The 18,672-nt window shown below is 53.3% G+C and overlaps 8 protein-coding genes across 8 annotated transcripts; 3 read left to right on the top strand and 5 right to left on the bottom strand.

The window, feature by feature from the left end:
- Positions 1–252: 252 nt before the first annotated feature.
- On the top strand, positions 253–1,649 carry PV05_08561 (uncharacterized protein; the record flags this gene model as incomplete). Its single annotated transcript, XM_013458084.1, has 6 exons — positions 253–448; positions 517–625; positions 678–869; positions 931–962; positions 1,014–1,095; positions 1,151–1,649. 6 exons carry the CDS (start codon positions 253–255, stop codon positions 1,647–1,649), a joined length of 1,110 nt encoding a protein of 369 aa, XP_013313538.1.
- Positions 1,650–2,620: 971 nt separating this feature from the next.
- Positions 2,621–3,746, bottom strand: PV05_08560 (uncharacterized protein; the record flags this gene model as incomplete). Its single annotated transcript, XM_013458083.1, has 1 exon — positions 2,621–3,746. The coding sequence occupies exon 1, from the start codon at positions 3,578–3,580 to the stop codon at positions 2,621–2,623; it is 960 nt and encodes a 319-aa protein (XP_013313537.1). The 5' UTR covers positions 3,581–3,746.
- Positions 3,747–4,456: 710 nt separating this feature from the next.
- Positions 4,457–9,451, bottom strand: PV05_08559 (uncharacterized protein). The gene has a single exon (XM_013458082.1). It carries the CDS (start codon positions 9,096–9,098, stop codon positions 4,701–4,703), a length of 4,398 nt encoding a protein of 1,465 aa, XP_013313536.1. The 5' UTR covers positions 9,099–9,451; the 3' UTR covers positions 4,457–4,700.
- A 193-nt stretch (positions 9,452–9,644) lies between these two features.
- Positions 9,645–11,161, bottom strand: PV05_08558 (uncharacterized protein). The gene is made up of 4 exons (XM_013458081.1): positions 10,665–11,161; positions 10,310–10,621; positions 9,990–10,258; positions 9,645–9,933 (listed from the first exon to the last, which is right to left on the bottom strand). The coding sequence occupies exons 1-4, from the start codon at positions 11,105–11,107 to the stop codon at positions 9,782–9,784; spliced, it is 1,176 nt and encodes a 391-aa protein (XP_013313535.1). The 5' UTR covers positions 11,108–11,161; the 3' UTR covers positions 9,645–9,781.
- Positions 11,162–11,744: 583 nt separating this feature from the next.
- PV05_08557 (uncharacterized protein) lies at positions 11,745–13,832 on the top strand. Its single transcript, XM_013458080.1, has 2 exons — positions 11,745–12,014; positions 12,160–13,832. The coding sequence occupies exons 1-2, from the start codon at positions 12,004–12,006 to the stop codon at positions 13,499–13,501; spliced, it is 1,353 nt and encodes a 450-aa protein (XP_013313534.1). The 5' UTR covers positions 11,745–12,003; the 3' UTR covers positions 13,502–13,832.
- Positions 13,828–15,434, bottom strand: PV05_08556 (uncharacterized protein). Its single transcript, XM_013458079.1, has 2 exons — positions 14,938–15,434; positions 13,828–14,840 (listed from the first exon to the last, which is right to left on the bottom strand). Exons 1-2 carry the CDS (start codon positions 14,975–14,977, stop codon positions 14,017–14,019), a joined length of 864 nt encoding a protein of 287 aa, XP_013313533.1. The 5' UTR covers positions 14,978–15,434; the 3' UTR covers positions 13,828–14,016.
- A 150-nt stretch (positions 15,435–15,584) lies between these two features.
- On the top strand, positions 15,585–16,793 carry PV05_08555 (uncharacterized protein). The gene is made up of 2 exons (XM_013458078.1): positions 15,585–16,125; positions 16,247–16,793. Exons 1-2 carry the CDS (start codon positions 15,882–15,884, stop codon positions 16,498–16,500), a joined length of 498 nt encoding a protein of 165 aa, XP_013313532.1. The 5' UTR covers positions 15,585–15,881; the 3' UTR covers positions 16,501–16,793.
- Positions 16,518–18,514, bottom strand: PV05_08554 (adenylosuccinate synthase). The gene is made up of 2 exons (XM_013458077.1): positions 16,987–18,514; positions 16,518–16,914 (listed from the first exon to the last, which is right to left on the bottom strand). Exons 1-2 carry the CDS (start codon positions 18,329–18,331, stop codon positions 16,883–16,885), a joined length of 1,377 nt encoding a protein of 458 aa, XP_013313531.1. The 5' UTR covers positions 18,332–18,514; the 3' UTR covers positions 16,518–16,882.
- Positions 18,515–18,672: the final 158 nt, after the last annotated feature.

Raw genomic sequence — 18,672 nt, 5'->3', positions numbered from 1 at the left:
AGCAAGTCGCTCTTCGTGTCGCGAAAGAATACGCTCGCTTAATTTCCACTCTTCAGGTCGTTCCATGATCACACCAGACGAGCGAAGTTATGACTTAGGCGAGTTCATCCGGGAGGGTTATGGCTTGCAACAGTCTACTCCAGGCCGCTCATCTGACTTGTTCTTGTGCAATTCCGATGCGTTATATTCTGCTTAAATCTGGAGGGTTCCCCATGTTTGCCTTCGAGTCCCTCGCTCAAGGTAGCTGCAACAATGTCCTCGACTGACCCAACCGTGCTATGGATATGCCATGGCCTGGCCATGGGCCTCTGTGTGTCTCGCCTTGTACTTCGCAAATGCAGGAAACAGGCATTCACAGCCGGAGACTATTGGACAATGGGCGCACTCTTTGCCATTAGTCTTCGTGTGACGCTGAATCATCTCATTCTCCTGCACGGAACCACCACCAGTAATGCAGATTCCCCATGCGTGCCTTTTAAAATGAAGAGCCCTTGCTGACAATGACCGCCGATATAGCAATCAAGGATGATCAACGGCCTCCAGGTCGCTTGCCTGAGGGACTCCGAAATAGGATCATAATCGACAGCAAGCTAAACGTGGTCAACAGGTTCACAGTCAATACATTGTAATTCCACCCGATAAAACGTTGTGGAACGTCACTGACAAAGTCTGTACAGGTTGTGGTGCCTCAAAATGGTTGTTTTAGACTTGTGTCTCCGTCTTGTTGCCAAAACAACCCGAGAAGGTGCCATCAGATACTCGTACTGGGCTGTGTTTGGTGCAACCTATGTCGCTGGCCAGCTGTCGGTGGCATTAGAGTGCAGACCGTTCCATCTATACTGGCAGATATACCCGGATCCGGGTGCCTGGTAAGCGCACATGAGCACTCTGCCACGTCAAGGGGATGTGGTTGCTAATCCCACAATTCAGTGTCAAGGGAAACGTCTGGCTTATTACATACGGTACGATAACTCAAGGAGGACTGAGTCTATGGCACACTGACAGCTGCGCAGAGGTCGGGAACCTGGTCACGGACACCATGCTGGTCATCATGCCGTTTCCGGTGCTCTTTGCAGTCAAAACTCGGTGGCAGAAGTCAGTATATAACCCATGCTCTTGGATCCTCCACTGACTACTCTCGCCGCTTCAGGAAAGTGCAGTTGTGTTCGCTATTTAGCATCGGCTTTTTCCTCATTGCCGTCAGCCTTGTTCGCATTATCCAAGGCATCCCTAATGCCCGGGTACAATCGACGCGGACGTTCTGGGGCTCGATAGAGACACTCTTTGCCACACTCGTCGCCCAGGCGCCTACTCTTTACACGTTGCTCCGCCGGTCCACGCCGCAGAATAGCTATCAGCAAGCCGGCGACAGTTACCGGTTGGCTTCCTCTGGCTACCAGACAGATCGATCCAAACCGAGACGAATCCCCAACGACCGAGACATTGAGCTGGGAGGCGTAGGTGCTGATGGCGGTGACAAGTCTTACAGCGTGCGTGCATTCTCCGGAAGGGGCGACAAATCACCCCCGGCTTCTGCTGACGACGAGAATGAAAGCACGAAAGGCATTCTCGTCACCGTCGACATCACGAAAGTTGACGCCGAGGATGAACACCATAAGAACTCTGGGTTCCTGCGAGACACGAGCTAGAGTTGGCCCTGGACTGTATGACTTCGACAGTATGAAGCCTCAGATTTGACGCAATCTTGTGTACCAGTATCAAGCAGCAAATCACGATTTCCAATATCCAGTACTTCTCATGGCTTGGCCACGCACCCTTTCCTATTCTCGCCTTTTATTGTACTTCCCTGTTTTTATGTTCTCGTATTCAGGCACGCGCAAGGGGTGCATCCCGTGTTCCTGAAACCAGTGTTCCCGTGTCCAAGCTCGAACAGGCCGACCTCTTGTGTTCGTGAAATGGATGCCCTCAATCCTGCAAGGGAACCACAACCCGGTCGTCCGCCACGCCTAATGTCGACGCCAAATGGAAAGAGAAGACTTGATCATTTTGATGGCACTGTCCACCCGCCAAGACGCGGGGATGTACTATGCAGCAGGCCCTGTTTCACCATTGCCTTCTAGACGGCGTTAGGCTGTGGGTGGCTGTGTTAGTCGGCGATGGAGTGTTCGCTAACGAGCTCTCTCTTCTTTCCGGTCCAGAGTATCCTGATAGTGCCTGATGAATACGATGTTGGATGGGTTAAGTCAATGTGGAATGGTCCTAGACCAGACATGGGTATGGGTCTTCATCGCCGCATTTACTACGGTGCATACTATTTGTAAGTGGCCGAGTTGTTTGATTGTATTGTGCGCGCCCCCAGGGCAAGGACGTGAAGACAGCATCATCTTCAGAACGAGATGCTCCACTTCTCCGTACAATTACTGTACTGAGTGCCCAGCTCCTAGCTATGTCATCGTATCCTGGGACCGTTCCCATACGAGACGAGACGGCTCTGCGTGTCTAGCGGCGCCCAGCGCTCTCCCAATAACGTACGTACTATGTACAACGGTCAGAACATCTCGGTGCAGCAGGAGTACTAGGAAACGCCATGCCGGTGATCCTGATTCATGGTCTACTATGTAAAACCCCTCGGAGGGTAAGTGATAAGCCGTTAATCATTTCACGGCGTCGATGCCACAATCACCCAGAACCTCGTCTCCTCCTCGACCGACCCTGTACTCCCAGTAGAACCCGCAGCGAGATCCTGAAACCTCCGAATGAACAAGTCTCTCGCCGTATCCCGGATGTCCTCTGCCCCGAAACTCCTGAACATCTCCTTGTCCACGGCCTTGTCGAAAAGCTCACCCGCCTGTTCACATTTGTAAGTCTGCCTAGCGTACGGCTCCGTCTCAAAGACCCTTTCAACCGTCAACCCGGCCTGTCGCATGACCTCGGCGAGCGCATCTTTCGACTGCCAGCGCTTTGCGTCCCATAGTATGGAGACATTGACCTTGTTCTGGTCGTGATCTAACTCGCGCAGGTCGCGCGCAATGTCCGCAAAGACATTCATAACGATATTCGCGTCCTTGGTCTGCACGTCCGTGACGACTCTGCCGCCCACGGGTGCAAGGACGGTTTCTCGCCAATTTCGCACCGCGGCGACGGGGTCCTCTAGCAAAATCAAAGCGGCTGCGCATGTGATCACGTCGAACCGGGCGTGAGCGTGTGCGTGTGCGTCTAATGATCGTCCTCCTTGTGAGGGCGGTCCCTGAGGTCCCTGGGCCGGAATAGCGACTGTTTCCAGCAGACCAGTCAGGTCCGAGATGTCGTGCTTCACAAACAACACCGAGTCTTCTTCGAGAAAGCCCATGGTCGCCGCCTTGCGCCGAGCCACACCGAGCATGCCCTCGCTGATATCGACGCCGACGACCCGCCCCGACGGACCGACGAGGTTCTTCGCCCCCAGCGCCACGAGACCGGTGCCGCACGCGAGGTCCAGCACGTTCTCGCCGGGCTTGAGGTCGGCCCAGCTCAGATAGTCGCACGCCTGTCGAACGTGCACGTCGTTGTCGTCGTACCGCTCGCTTCGAGCATCGTACATGGACGCCACGGAATCCAGTCGCCGACGGTCGGAAGACATGATATCCACGGTATTGTATATGGAGTACTCCGTGCTGTCACAGTAGATGCGCGCTCTCAGTATGGCAGCACTGACGTAACCACCAGTAGGGACTACCAGGCTAGGATAGCTCGACGGGCGCAAAAGCGAACAGAACAGATGGAACGGAGTGCTGTGTGTGTGTGTGTGTGTGTGTGTGTGTGTGTGTGTGTGTGTGTGTGTGTGTGTGTGTGTGTGTGTGTGTGTACCACTTGGAGGGGCGAGCGCTTCTCACATCCACCGCGAGACGGTTTGCCCTTCTTATGACGTACTAACACAACAGCATTATGCGGGCCACTGTGCGGAGTCGGCCCTGGACCGGGACTATCCAAACCGAGCTGATTGGATTGTACTCGCGTCCTTTTGAGACGATCAGAGACTCTAACCCGACCATCCCGACCATCCCGACCTAGTGCGCATCGCGATGGCCGGAGTGGGTTATGCTTGTGCACAAAACCCATTTACGAATGCTCACTACAGCATAACGGCGCCGAATGATGAAACCCAAGTGGTCTACTGGAAGGCTCAGGTCGAGCAAAGGGGAGGTGGCAGCCTTGCCTAGCTAGCGTCGTCCACCACCCCTGCACGGGCGGGACTCTCCTGCGCAGATGGATTGCAATCTGTACACCGTGTTGGATTGCTGGTTTCGCAAACACCATGTACGACACGGGCGCGAGTCCAAGTGCATTCCCTATGGGATATCGCAAACAGACGTCGGTGCTAGTGAACCTGAACCGGGGGTGGATTTCCCGGCCACGACTTTACCACAGTACAATACTCTGTACTTCGTATACGTGATCTTTCCCGCAGCGTCATGAATTCAATGCTGCAGCTTTAGACCAAGTTACTAGACGTCAAGTCCTTTTCTTCGCGTGGTCTACACTATCATAGGTACAAACTCACGATATGTTTTCGTCGACCAAGGCGTTCGTCTGACTTTAGCTCACACGTCCTCGACGAATGGTCCGCCAGTCTCAGTGGAAGCTTTGCACAAGGTAAGCCATCAAAGACCCATTCTTCGGGGCGAGAAACCCCAACTCGAGGAACAGAAACAGAAAGCAGATCATCCACACCCTTATAATACATGTCCTCAATGCGAGCCCTAACCCCAACGATCATCACCAGTTGCCTGCCGTCTGGCCGTTGTCCTCCTGTTGACAGTGACTTCGACCTGCGGCTGCGACTGACCCTGGCCCGGTCCTTGTCTCGTCCCTGACCGTATCCCATTACTAGCACTGCTCATACTGCTGGTATGCGCGTGCCTCGCCTCCCTCCGCATCCGTGCCTCGGCAACGGGCGTCAACGTAACCGGCGTGTTCCCCTCACTACTGTTACTCTGCTGTGAGCGCACAGTCGTCTCCTTCTCGACAGAGCTCGAAGTCGACGCTGATGCTCTCGCCGAACCGATCATACTCTCTCGCGTGCTCTGTCTTGAGAGACGATGCTGCCCAGTGCTCATTCCAGTGCCCACCGTGGACTGCCGAGGCAGGCGGCTCTTATTGATATTCATCTCCGACACGGCGCTGGCGGTGTTTGCGCGAGTGAGGCTCGGCATCGCAAATGCCGGAGAGTTCTCGCGCACATACGACGAACCGTCACGGCTGGCAGGACGCATCACGTTTGTTCCATTGACATACACGCCATTGCGCTGGCGTCTGGGTGTCTGTGCCACGGGCGGCTCGTACATGTTCATGCTTGCGCGCTCGGAGCGGCCTAGCTGTGGAGACGTGGGCATGCTCATCTGCCGTTCAAGCAAGTGAGGCGGAGTCGTGGAGCTAGTTCGTCGCTGGAAGCCGGGATGTTTTCGTCGTCCGGCTGTGGCAGCTGCAGAGGCGCCTTGCCCACTCTTGATGCTGACATTATCATTCTCTTCGTAAGAGCGGATGAGGTCGCCGGCCATACTGCGGACCAGGACTGCAGAGTCTGAATAGGATAGTTCTCGAATGACATCGTACAGGCTATACTGGTCCAGGAGGAAGCAACCTCCTTCGGCCGAGTCGCAGATACTGCCGATGATTCGAAGCAGATTGAGCCGGATAGCAGGCTTGTTGTGCGTCAGTTTCTGTCCCAGTGTTTCAAACAATTCCGGACTTCTCGCCATAGATGCAGCAAGAGGTGGAGACAAACGTAGGAGCTTCTGCAGAGGTTCAAGCAGATTCTCGAAAGAGGTCGATTTGCTGCTGGTCAATGCAGCAATAATGGCGGACGTGAAGTTCTGATTCTCCAAGAGATGATCTTCAACTCTAGCAGTCTCTTCCTGAAGCCATGTGAATATGGCATCAAGCGCAGTGACCTGCCAATATGGGTCAGATAGTAACGAGACATAGAACGCCAGGCCTTTGTTCTGCCAAAGCTCTCGTCGAGCCGCTCGGGTAGAATGAGCCATGTCGCACAAGATTGGCAAGGCAAACTCCTTGACAGGAGTCTTTTCCTGCTTGACAATCTTGATGAGTATTGGGATAATGCCGACCAAGGCCGCATCTTCTTGCCGTCGTTTCGACAATCGGCAGAGATTGTAAATCGTGTTTAAAATCTGGTTCGACATCTCTCTAAAATGCGGCTTGTTCATGCTGTTGGAAAGAAGTTCGGCTAGAACGTCGATGGCGTTCGAATTATGGAGTGCGTCCAAAGTTGTCGACAGCATTGATAAGTTCTTGATGAACTTGAGCATGGTGACCTGGTGTGATGGTGACATTCGTTTGAGGTTCTTGAGGACGCGATGCAAGACTGTCCGTTCCGCGACAAGCTCTTTAACGTAGTTCTCGGCCTGCGAGAAGACGAAGAAGATGCTGGCGATCCGGCCTTCGCATAATGCTGCCAGTTCTTTTTGATCCCCGGATTCGGAAGGTTCCATCAATACTCTGTTGAGAACTAGTGACAAAGGTTCCAGCACTGAATTGCGGGAAAGGATTCTGCAAAAGTCGTTTCTTGGAGTTGATCCTTGCAGCTCAAAGACGCTCCAGATACCGTTGACTCCAATAAGAACCAGTTCGCGGTCGTCATCATAATCGTCTTCCAGAAAGTCAACCAGGACTGTCAAACCACCAGCACTGACAAACATCTGGAGAATCAGAGTCGAGGTCTGGTACATCTGTCGCACAAAGGCTGCAGCTTCGAGACGAATTTCTCTAGGAAACTTCTTCGAAGCGAATTTGTTGATCTTCGGAATGCCGCCCACGAAGCACAAATTCTCTTGAACATCCTCGTCATTGAAGATAAGCGCATTCACAATTTTCAGCAGGTTGAGAACGACATCAAGACGCATACAGTCCTCGAGAATCTCCAGGATAGGAAGCACACCGTGTGCACTGACAATCACGCTTTTCGTTTCCGAAAACAAGTCGAAGAAATTCATGAGGTCTTCAGAAATCTGCAGCAAAGCGTCATCGTCCTGCATTACCTTGAGCTGGCCCACTAGGGCTTCCACTTCTGTTCTCAACCGGGCATGCTTATCTCGAGCTATGTTGGATTCCAGGTCGACTTCAGGCAGTCCCTCTTCTAGCTGTGCAAAGGGGTCGTCTTCGTCTTCTGCATCCGGCAGCCAAGATAGGTTGGAGATCTTGGAGTTCAGCATGAGCTCTGAACCGTCCTCGCTATCGGGCTTCTCGAAGACTGAGCCCGTGTGTGCGAAGACGTCCGAGAAATCTTCGTCTTCTTCGTTCTCGGCAAATCGCTGGATTTCAATAGACGACCTCGTCCTTCGCATTGAGATTTTGTTTCGAGGTGCGGAAGGCCTCCTGAGACTTCCTCCCGGTTTCGGCGGCCTCATACTCTGCATTAAGTCCGTCACGCTCGGAGACTCTAGGATCTTGGATGGGGCTTCATTGTGCAAGCGCATCATCCCAAGCTTGGTATCCAGCGCCAACTCATTTCCATTGATAAGGTCCGAAAAGTCCTCGACTGAGTTTTCTCGGTAACGTCGTGTTGGAGGCTCATCTGCGGTGGGCTTGGGTATTGGAGGTTTACTCCTCGACAGATTGGTAGCTTGGCGCGCAGATGGTAAGGAAGCTTTACGGGGAGTCGTTATAGGCTTGCTTCTTGGTTTAGGCACTTCAGATTTGTGGCGAGCGTGGCCCATTTCTGGCTTCTTATGCATAATCGGTCGGACAGTCTTGTAGCCCTCGCTGCCTGCTAACGAGGAAGCCTTCAGGGTCGAGTCTTTGTCTTCGAAGAAGGCGTCATTTTCTTTACCAGCTCCGTTGTCCACCGTAGCAAAAGCTTTCAATTTGTCGGATGACAGCATGCCACCAAAGTTGTCATGAGGCCGCAGATGAGGCAGCTTGAAGGTGCTTGGAGATATGGCAGTTGCAAAGTCATTATCCCAGTTGTCATCGTCCTCCAATGAGCGGAACCGGGTGGTATTGTCCTCTCTGTTGAACACAGGGACGGGGGATTTTACTTGATTCTTGCTAGGACGAAGGAGATCTTTGGGTGCAGGTACCGGACTGGCCGTTGACGCGTTAGAATTCTTTCGTATCGAGTTGCTGTTAGGAGAATCCTTCAGAGCTTCGTTCCACTCTTGCACATATTTCACAGCTTGGGTGTATTCAGTGGCGTTCTTTGGTTTGACAGAATCCGTTCTTCTCGCATTCACGATCCATGGATGTTTCAGTAACTTTTTAGCAGACACTCTTAGGTTTGGGTCCTTTTGGAAACACTGCATCAGGAAGTCCAGGACACCGGGCGAGGCACCCTGTGGGAGAGGAGGATGGTCATCGTTGACTATACGAAACAAAGCCGGCATCGGTTGGAGTGTATGATACGGTGGTTTGCCATCCAAAAGCTCGATCACTGTGCAACCCAGACTCCATATATCTGAAGCAGTGGTTGCTCCGGTGAGTTCAATGACTTCAGGCGCCATCCAATATGGAGTGCCGACCACACTTGACTCATGCAACCCAGTAGTCCTACTGGCAACACCAAAGTCCGCCAGCTTGACCAGTCCCTGCTTGGTGGTGAGGATATTGGCTCCTTTGATGTCTCGATGTATAACACCTTGCTCGTGTAAGTAGACCAAACCTTGGAGCACCTGTGACATGTATAGAGCGACCAAATTCTCGGGAAAGCGGCCAAAGTTCTTGGAGATGGAATGTAATGATCCATTCTCGCAGTATTCCAGGATAATGTTCAGAGTGTCTGGAGTCTTGACGGATCCATGGTATTTGACGATGTTTGGGTGATCCAGGTTCTTGAGCAGGTCAATTTCCAGCATGATGACTCTGAGTTCACTTTTTGGCAAGTCCGTCAACTTGATCTGCTTCACGGCAACAGTCTCCCCAGTCCCCCAGTTCAGCGCCCGGTAAACCGAACCAAATGCGCCTTTGCCCAAGCAATCGCCCAGCTGGTAGTCTTTCAGTTCTGCTACATCTTGTGCTTTAGTCCTTTCTTCTTTCTTGGCTGGGCTGCCCGTAGGTTTGGGTGTTTTGGCCTTGAGGCCCAACCCCTCCACCGGTCTCGTGGTAGGTACATCGTCATGAGGGTCGGCGGCGCGAGCAGGCATTTTAGGAGATGAGAAGAGGGAAGTCAGGAAATCCACAGGCTCTTAGGCTTGATCATCATATGCTCGCTTATCTGCAGTGATCTTTGTCGATCGAGGCTGATTGGATGTCGGTAGCGTGACCAACGCAAGGTACCGCAGGTATGTTTGGACTGCGACTGGTCCTGCTGCATCAAAGGAGGCGGAGTGACGCTGGACAACTGCTTCGGCAGGTAAGACACCGGTGTTACTGGACAATGGTCAATCGTGACAGAGCGAGCCTTATGAACAGTGATGCATTATAGACATTGTACATGCAAACAAATCAACAATATCGAGGTCAAGACAAATGCATTGGAGGCACGACAGTGGCTTGGCTGAGGTGTTTCCCCAAAGGCTAGTGGGCAATTTCTTCGGCTTGTTCCTGGACGCCTCGAACGCGTCGAGCAACATTAAATACTACTACATAATCCATCGCACACGACAACCCATGTCATCTACGTGGGCACAAATCCAACTGGTGACCGCCCTGCAGGCATCTTGCTTGACCGCTGATCCGATCGTAAAATGCTTGAGTGGATGTCTATTCCAATGATACTGATGGAGATGCATATCCGACCGTGGCCAACAGCAGGTTGCCATTGGCGCCACCAAGACAAGTCAAAGTCTGCACAGACAACAAGTACCCCCGCCGTGTTATCAGCATCCTATCCAAACACACGCTCCATGATACTGAATTTGGCGACAACCGGATGTCGTGCGCCTCCCACCCCGGCAGCAGTGAAAGCCGCAGCCGCATAGCGAAGTGTGAAACTGAGCACAACGCCTACCCATGCATACCCTAAAGCTCTGGTTTTTCCTGTCTTGCATTAGAATGATTCATGGTCAGTCTGGTGACTTCTGACGAGCGCTCACGATTTTCTTTCAGGCCTATACTCCTGCCAAAGGATATGGCAAAGTCTTCGATGGTAATTGCGACAGGCTGCATCATGAAGAAGGCAAATTGACACCATACCATGGGCGAGTAAGGTTGGTTCAAAGAGCCTATGTGATGGAGTATTGCAGATACAAAGAATGCATTATAGAGTTGCAGAAGGCGAGAGGCGACGGTGCCCTTCTTGACCCTGAGTATTCGAATGAGGCACGAGTTGGCAGTTTCGAACGATCTCCGGTGAAGTTGATGCCTATGGACCTGGTAAGTGAGGCTCAGGCACATATCTAATAACAGCGCCTACCAGCAGTAACCCCAGATATTTCTCATGGTATAGCCTTTAAGCAAAGAACCAAATATTGGCGGCCACGATTGAGGTCGGGATACTCCTGAGGCAACGACGATCGCTGCCATGAGGTTGCAGCCGAAAGCTATGGTGGCTCCGCTATTGAAGGCGTTCGACCAGGCGAGCAGGACTTGTCGACCAAGGGGCAAAGAGAAGAAGTCTGGGGAGATGCTGCTGCTTACAGCGAACGTACGATGGAAGTACCAATCGTGCACATCCATCAGAGCGAAGCAATATCCTGCTCTGATAATCTGCTGAACGACAAATTGACTGTACTAATCAGACGAAACCCTGGACATGGGATTTGACATACCGCCTCGACATGTCCTTTGGTACATCGTCCACCTTTTTGACTCTCCAATTCCAGCCAATGCCTCTCCATGTCATGAACAGATCGAAGTTCCAGCGTAATTTTTGCCACAGGGTCATGTTCTGGACGTCTTTCTCTGTCTCGACTCTGTTTTCGGCTCCTACGCGACGGAAGACCCTTTCGGGAACATGAAGTACGCAGAAATCGAGGTATCTCATCACTCCAATGAAGACATTCGCAGCATTCAAATAGTCGATCTCTGGCCTGCCGCTGGAATATTGTCTGAGGTTATAGGCAATCCACAGGATTGGTGGGACGCCTATAACACTGCGAAAAGCACCCGGAGGTAGCAACAAAGTGACAATGCCAACTGAATTTGCAGCCATGACATGAAGCTCCCCTGGACGCGGAGGGCGGTTTGGTGGTGGAAACCATTTCTGGTCCATTGCATGAAGGTAGTGGAAGAGTCATCAAGGGAGTAAATGAGAAGAAGACTGGACGAGGGTTTACTTTTGCGCAAGTTATACCATAAATACGTGTCTGTCTAGGCGGACAGCAGTCAGGATGCGAATACGAAAATTTCTCGCCTGTTGGGCTTCGGCCTGTGTCAGGTGTGTACCACAACAGGAACAACCTCTCGTCGTGGAGACATCTGGTAGAGCAGCATCAGACGTGATCGCAGATGTTGTTGACTTGATTGACATGGTAGAACTCTGCAATTGAACATAGATGTCTAGATGGCCTTGATGGCACTGATGGCATCGAAGGGGATGGCGTGATTAGCAGAGAAAGTCGACAGGTCTTTTTGGGTGCATGATGGTGCCAAGCATTTCCACCCGTTGGCAACCTGGAAGTTAAGGTACCTGGCCTCGCTGGCTTGCTGGCGAGTTGTAGCTCGTACCCAAGCGAGGCCGTGCAAGGCCAAGGTACCTTGGTGACGGTGGTTACCGAGTGATGGCTTGCAGGCGTCTCGCTCGGCTCGCTTGCCTTGTTGGGTGCTTGTAGGTACATACTCTCGCCAACCAAAGGGTGGTGAGGGTGAGTTCGAGGGTGAGGCTGGTCTTGCCCGGCGTTTGCCTCGTCCCCGTCTACCTGCCCACCCTACCTTGAGGCTTGCTCCCTTTTCCGCCTCCCCCCAGAATTTCGACTTTTGACCCAGTGATTCTCTTCTCACTAACTCCATCACCCAAACAACCATCAATCCATCTGCAATCCCACCTCTTTCGTCTCATCCTAAACTCCACTCTTTGTTCATTGTTTGTCGCGTCCTTTGTTTTTCGACTCTCCGCTCACCTCTTTGCTGCTGAATTGTTACGCGCTTCGCTGCGCGCGCTGCGACACTATGGGTTTGCCGTAAGTTTGCTACCACAAAATTTCCAGTCCCGCACCCCCTTCGCAGCTTTTCCGCGCTTGCGCGTGCCTGGTCTGCCAGCATCAATATTATTCCATACCGACTCACCTCTACCTTGCACATCCGCTAACACAATGGCTTGTGTAGTATGTTCCGCGAGCCCGAAGAAATTGCTGCAGATCAGGCTGCAGCAAAACTCGATCAGATCGCGGCTACACGACGCTCTACCATCAGACGCGAATCTACCGTGCGCCCTGGCCGAATTACCACCTCCCGACAACTTCTTGAACGATTACGCTATCATCGAGAGCCCTCACAGGAAGCAGAACAAAGACCCTCAAGTTTTCCCTCGCCTATATCCGAGCGCGAGATCAATGACATCGATGCGGACCTGGACCGCCTCCGTGCTATGCGCCAGAATCGTCTCGCTCGCGCAGCCCAAACGCAAGCCGAATTGATGAGAAGGCGGTCAAATATGGACCATATCCACCCCGAACCCGACGCGCGGAGGGACATGGATCTTGACGCGCTGACCGATGCTGGTATGGAAGTCTTCCTGTCCGATTCGGAAGGAAATCTTACACAACACCTGCCACGCCCTTCCAGAGAGTCGGGGTTGAGATTTGAGGTCGCCACCACTTCTCAATCCGAATCAGAGCACCCGCGCCGGACGCGATTCCACAGTCACCGCCCCAGCCGAGTTCAAAGTTCGTCTGCTGGTCGGCGTCCAGGGGCTGTTGGATCTCCGTGGTCGGTACGCGCAGGATTCGACGACGGTGATGACAACGATAGCGAGAACGCCACGTTGACTCCTGGGTTTGCGCCTGCTCGAGGTCCATTTCAAGGACCGCCTGAATTTTCGGACGGGAGACGGCCCAATAGGGCGGATATCAACACTGTAGTTGCAATGATGGACACACCTCCACCGGAAGGTCTCGAGGCGACGTATCCACCTCTACGACGTGTCAATCACATTTCCCCACGGCCTTTGGGTATGCCGGGCTCGCGAGTGGATGGACTTGGCGATCGCCTGCGAAGTCCAAGCCCCAGCTCTGACACGCACGAAGAAGAAAACTGGTCCAATCTGTTGACCACCCTGGAGCCAGGCCGGTCCAGTGCCGCGACTTCGTTCCTCTCTTCTCGGTCCGACTCGAGATCTGGCTCCAATCGGTCCTCTCAAACCGCTGCGACAAGTTTCGGAGAGATTGGTGGCGATGATTCTTGTGACCTGGATCTGCCTTCTGGTATCACCGCGGACGACGTGCGAGAGATCCGCGCAAGCCATGGCCGATTGCGAAGGGATTCACCTATGGGACGTCACGGGCCCCTTGCTGACCGCCTGTCTCGACCTGGTGGGGGAAACGACAGACGATTGGAGCTGGAAGTGTTTGGAGTCATACTGGATCGCATGCAGAGAAGGGAAGAAATTCCGGATGAATGGTGGGCTGCTGTTGGTCTTTCTCCAGATGTGGTTCGAGGAAGTGCTTGATCAACTGCCACAATGTCTTATGTTGTGTGTTTCGACGACCAAGCTCGAATGCTTAGCTGTACGGTCGAGCTAGTCTAGCAATCTACTGGTGTGAATGTATGATGGCCGTCATCAGAGAGATTGGTGTGTCAGCAAAATCGGTCGGAGTGTGTGACAAGGGCAAGTACGCCTTGTATGGGACTTTTTGGGACCGATGAAAAGTCATCTATGTGTTATCATCAAACCCCAGGATTTATGCGCGCTGAAATTACTTCATGTGTTATGACAAGGGTATGGGACAGGACTAGGGCTGGATCCATCTGTCGGCTTAAAATCAATGTTTTGTCGTTAACGTGTCTTATTTTCTGTGAAGAGCCTTTCATCCGTGTTCCTGACATTGTTTGCCTTATCTCTTTGACTCATCTGTGCATTGCATTGGGATCGCTGTCAGGATGCTTTCTCTCGTATCTGTGACATCGACAATGCCAACGGCCAAGGGTGTCCTCCTCGCCTCGCTAGCTGAAAAGTTCCAAGTACTACATTCCTACCCCATCAGCAGCCAAAGCCGCGATACTATCCATCCTCATCATCTTCCGGCGCATCATGTCATCCTCCTGCTGCTGGTCTTCCAACTCGCCCTCCACCCGGACGACCTCCTCACTCCTCCAGGTCTCGTCGTCCACGCTCGGGATGACCTCCTGCACGGGCAATTGCTTGTCCAGGATCTCGCGGGCATTGCGCATGTCACTGGCCTTGGTGCGTTCGAGGCTCTCGTCGAACGTGGCGGTGATGCCCGCGGCGAAATTGCGCTTGGCCACACGCTGCGTGGCGGTCTCGATGTCGGTGTCGACTCGCCACACCTCGTCCATGAGAGCGTGGGCGTCGCGCCATCCATCGGCGTCGAGGGCCGTGTACAGGCCTTCGAACATGACGATGCGTGCGGTCGGCGGGATGGCGATGTCGTTGGGCACGGGGTCTTTGACCGCGTGGTCGAAGCTGGGCGCGTAGATGGTCGGCGTCTCCGGCGTGATGGGTTTGCGGAGCTGCGTCACGAGCTCGAGGTACGAGGGTGCGTCGAACGTGAAGGCCGCGCCGCGCCGGAACATGGCTTCTTCGGCGTTGGGCATCTCGGACAGTTGCTTGCGCGTCAGGTGGTAGCCGTCCAAGGGCACGACGAAGGCGATGTCAGGACATGATGTGTCGGATTCCGGACTGTTGGGGAATTGGCTGTGCCGGGACTGTCGGTGGGCTGTGTTTAGACCGTGGGCGACGCAGGTGGCGAGCGTGGTTTTGCCGCTGCCTGGGATCCCGGAGATGGCGATGAGGAGCCGTTGCGAGAGGTCACATTGGGAGTACTTTTCTAGAATTGGAAAAACGGAGTGGTCAGGAATGCGGACAATATACTTTGTGTAGGTCAGGGGAGAGGTTCGGGGGGCGGAAAGTCTGGTGTTATTTACCCCAAGTTTGGTCCACGAGGCGCTGGACGTGAGAGTCCATGATAGACAGAGTGACAGAGATATTTCCCCCCTTGCGAGAGATAGGCCAGTATGGGATGGTTAACTTCCCAGGGCAGAGCGTGTGTTAGGTAGCTTGGACTGTTCGATTCGCTCCCGCGCGCGTACCTTGGGAGAATGTCGACGGTGGAGGGAATCGACCGGCGTTGATATGCTAGCAAACCCGTGCGAGACTGATCGATTTTAGGAGTCTTTGTATGTCAAGAATCGGCGTCCATAGCGGTTGTAAGGTGTTGGGTTATTATCGTCATATCATATCGTGCGCCGAAACAAGGCCCGTGGTGTCACAGTTGTGTAAGACCAGACCAGAACAGAAAAGAACAGAATTTGTGAGAACAAGGTACTTGGATGACTGTTATCGAAACGATGCTTGCTGTCAAGATATCGTCCCTATCTATGGATTGGATTGACATTCCGATGCAAGATTACGCAAATCCATATATCAGCCGCAGTGGCAGATGGAGCGTCTGAGAAGGATTGACAAGGGACTGGCGTCATACCATTGGGGGAGCATGCAATGTCACGTGAATGGCTTGTCTTCCCCAGACTCCCTCCAGATTCAGGGGGCAGGAAACATCCAATTCATTTCAGCTTCATATTCTTTCAATTTGAATCACCCTCTCTTGGTTGCCCCGTCCGGTCTGTTTTTGTACCACTACCAAACAAAACACAGCGTTGTTTTTTCTTCCTTGTACACACACACTCCTTTGTGTCCATTCCAGTCACTCTCTTAAACATACCAGTTCCTTTTCCCACAAAAACCTGCTCGTTCTTCGCGCAACGTTGCCTGCGCCTTAACAACCCTCCACACCTCCAGACCTACCCCAATCGATCTTACGAGCTCTGCTTGCACGTTTTCATCCTTACGAGTCAATACCAAAACCATCATGAAGCCCTCCCTCGTCCTCCTCCCAACATTCCTCTTCGCCGTACGCGCACTAGCAGACGTTCCACCCGCGTGCCTCCTAAGCGCAGTCAACACTCAAGACAACCCGACCGACTTCTCCTCCCTCTGTGGCGACGAAGCCACCGACGTACAGAAAGCCATCAACAGCTTATGCACCAGTACCAACAAATCCGCCGCCCAATCCGCGTTCATCGCAACGTGCTCATCCGCCGGGTCTAGTGTCGGTACGTACTGTTCTAGTTCATATTATCCTGCCCCTCCCCCCTCGCTTCGCTTCGCTTCTCTCCTCCTCTCTTCCCTTACCCTGATAGACCACTTGGCTAATTCTGGCCCGGCAAAATCTAGCACCTTACACCGCAACGTCTGCCGCCACAACCACTACCCCTTCAGGTTCATTCGTCTACACGACCGTCGTCGACGGCAGCACAATCGTCACATCCGCCGGGACTAGTCCGACATCCGGCGCAGGTGCCTCTGCAACGAATTCGGCCGGCGAATCTGCGGCGTCAGCTACAGGAAATGCGGCTTCCGAGCAGCGACAGGTGGGCAGCTTTGCCGCGGCGGTGATTGCGATTGCGGGCGTCGTTGCGGTCTTGTAAATTCAGCTCTTGGAGAAAGAAGAGGAAGCGAAGCGAAGCAATACAATGCGAGTGATACCCCCAATCTATTCAGCGTGGAGTTGAACTTGGAAGGTCTAGTTGCGCGGGACATCATCGGACTGGCATAGCCTGGGCGGAGGGCTTAAACACCGCAAGGTCAACTGTCAGAACCATAGCAAGTGTGTAGGTCATGTTGCATGACAATTCTATCATGGGAGCCTACTCCGTAGTGGCTCTACCTTTCTTGCATGCTAGAGGACTTCCCACCCACAATAATGCCTGTAACAGTGCGTTTTCTCTATCAAAGCCAAATTGGTGTCCATACCTACCTAGGTAAGAATTCGACCTCTCTTCAATGAAATTGGTATCCCCTTAAGCCGGATTACCTCAGAATCATGTCTTCTCGACGAGGGCCTTCATAGGAATATCAGTCAGTAATCAAGAAGAATGTTTTCCGGGGGAGAAAATCGTCAAAGCTGAACATACCTGTGCCGATCCACTTGACGGGGATGCCGACCTCCTGCTCAATATACTCGACGTACTCTCTAGCCTGCTTGGGAAGACTCTCGAACGACTTGCAACCGGTCGTACTCGTCTGCCAGCCGGGGAACGTCTTGTATACAATCTTCAGCCTCTCCATGGCGTCCAGGTCTGCGGGGAAATCGTCCAAAACCCGACCGTCGACCTCGTAACCGGTGGCCACCCTGATCTCGTCAAAGTCATCCAGCACGTCGAGCTTGGTCAGGTTCAGCTGCGTGTAGCAGTTGACGGCCGCCGAGTATTTGACCAGCACGAGATCGAGCCAGCCGCATCGTCGTTTCCGGCCCGTGGTCACGCCGAATTCGCGGCCGACGCGCTGTAACCGCTCGCCGTAGTCGGCGTCGACGGGGGAGATCTTGGCATCGAGTTCGGTCGGGAAGGGCCCTGAGCCGACTCGCGTCGTGTAGGCTTTGACCACGCCGACGATGTTGCTGCCGGGCGCGGAAAGCGATTGCGGGCTCAAGCCTGCCAGGCCCGTGAAGACGCCGCCGAGTCCGGTGTTACTGGACGTGACGAACGGGTAGGTACCGTGATCGATGTCGAGGAGCAGAGCATTGGCGCCTTCGATCAAGATGTTGGGCGTCTGAGCCGCGTCTGCACCATTCGAACTGGCTGTCGCGACGCCTTTTCGTCCGACTGCCTGCGCCAGCAATGGTGTCTGGCTGACGACGTACTGTTGCAATTCGCCACGGAAGCCGCGCAGCTTCTTGATCTCTTCCTCGACGTCGTAGCCCTGTAGCGCGGCGTCGCCGTACAATTTGCGATAGTTGGCTTCCAGGTCGCGCAGGCGTTTCTCCCACCGTTGTTCCTCGTTGACAAGCATCCAAAACGTCACACCGCGACGGGCAACTTTGTCGCTGTAGCACGGGCCGATGCCTTTACGCGTGGTGCCGATCATGCCCTTCCCTCCTTCGATGCTCTTGCTCTTGTCCTCTGCCGCGCCATCGACGACTCCGTGCAGGTCGAAACAGACGTGCGCTCGATCGCTTATGAGGATGCGGTCCCGGACGCCTTGCAGTCCCTTCTCCTCTAGTGCTTTCAACTCCTTGAAGAAGCTCGGAATGTGTACAACGCAGCCAGTGCCAATGAGGTTGATGTTGCAGGATGGGTTGATCAGGCCTGAAGGGAGGATGTGGAAGTCATAGGTGACGTCGTTGACGACTATTGTGTGTCCGGCGTTGTTGCCACCAGCGGCGCGACAGACCATCGAGGCCGATGAAGCGAGAATGTCCACGAGTTTGCCTTTACCCTCGTCGCCCCATTGGGAGCCAAGTACAAGGGTGACAGGCATGGTGACAATCGGTATGGCGGAGAGGAGAGGAGAGGCGGACGGAAGAAATGAAAGTGAAGATAGGAAGAAAAGGTTGTAAGCTGGGTCAAGTGCGCATTGCGCTGAGGAAGAGGGAAGAGGGAATGTAGCTGTGCTTTTGAGAACGAACGATTCAGTTCACGTTTGCAGTTGAGGCATTTCGACTCATACAGTAAGTTTAGCTATGGAAAAAACCAAACACTGCTCCGATTGCGCAGTTGAGGGGCCGACAATTGGACATTGGTTTTTCCGGAGATTTTGCTGGATTTTGGTGGGGTTGAGATCCAGATCAAACACCACAGTAAAGCAGGGTCCATCATTGG

This window comes from Exophiala xenobiotica (assembly GCF_000835505.1).
Source record: "Exophiala xenobiotica strain CBS 118157 unplaced genomic scaffold supercont1.5, whole genome shotgun sequence".
In the NCBI taxonomy this organism is placed as follows: Eukaryota; Fungi; Ascomycota; class Eurotiomycetes; order Chaetothyriales; family Herpotrichiellaceae; genus Exophiala; species Exophiala xenobiotica.
Note: the sequence above shows the minus strand (reverse complement) of the source record. Positions and strands in the feature narration are given on the sequence as shown.

Coding starts and splice junctions, on each gene's coding strand:
- PV05_08559 (XM_013458082.1), bottom strand. CDS start 9,098: ATGCCTGCTCGCGCCGCCGACCCTCATGACGATGTACCTACCACGAGA.
- PV05_08558 (XM_013458081.1), bottom strand. CDS start 11,107: ATGGACCAGAAATGGTTTCCACCACCAAACCGCCCTCCGCGTCCAGGG. Junction 10,622..10,664: donor CCAAAGGACATGTCGAGGCG/GTATGTCAAATC, acceptor TGATTAGTACAG/TCAATTTGTCGTTCAGCAGA. Junction 9,934..9,989: donor TATAGGCCTGAAAGAAAATC/GTGAGCGCTCGT, acceptor AATGCAAGACAG/GAAAAACCAGAGCTTTAGGG.
- PV05_08556 (XM_013458079.1), bottom strand. CDS start 14,977: ATGGACTCTCACGTCCAGCGCCTCGTGGACCAAACTTGGG. Junction 14,841..14,937: donor CCTCGTGGACCAAACTTGGG/GTAAATAACACC, acceptor TTCCAATTCTAG/AAAAGTACTCCCAATGTGAC.
- PV05_08555 (XM_013458078.1), top strand. CDS start 15,882: ATGAAGCCCTCCCTCGTCCTCCTCCCAACATTCCTCTTCGCCGTACGC. Junction 16,126..16,246: donor ATCCGCCGGGTCTAGTGTCG/GTACGTACTGTT, acceptor GGCAAAATCTAG/CACCTTACACCGCAACGTCT.
- PV05_08554 (XM_013458077.1), bottom strand. CDS start 18,331: ATGCCTGTCACCCTTGTACTTGGCTCCCAATGGGGCGACGAGGGTAAA. Junction 16,915..16,986: donor CGTCAAGTGGATCGGCACAG/GTATGTTCAGCT, acceptor ATTCCTATGAAG/GCCCTCGTCGAGAAGACATG.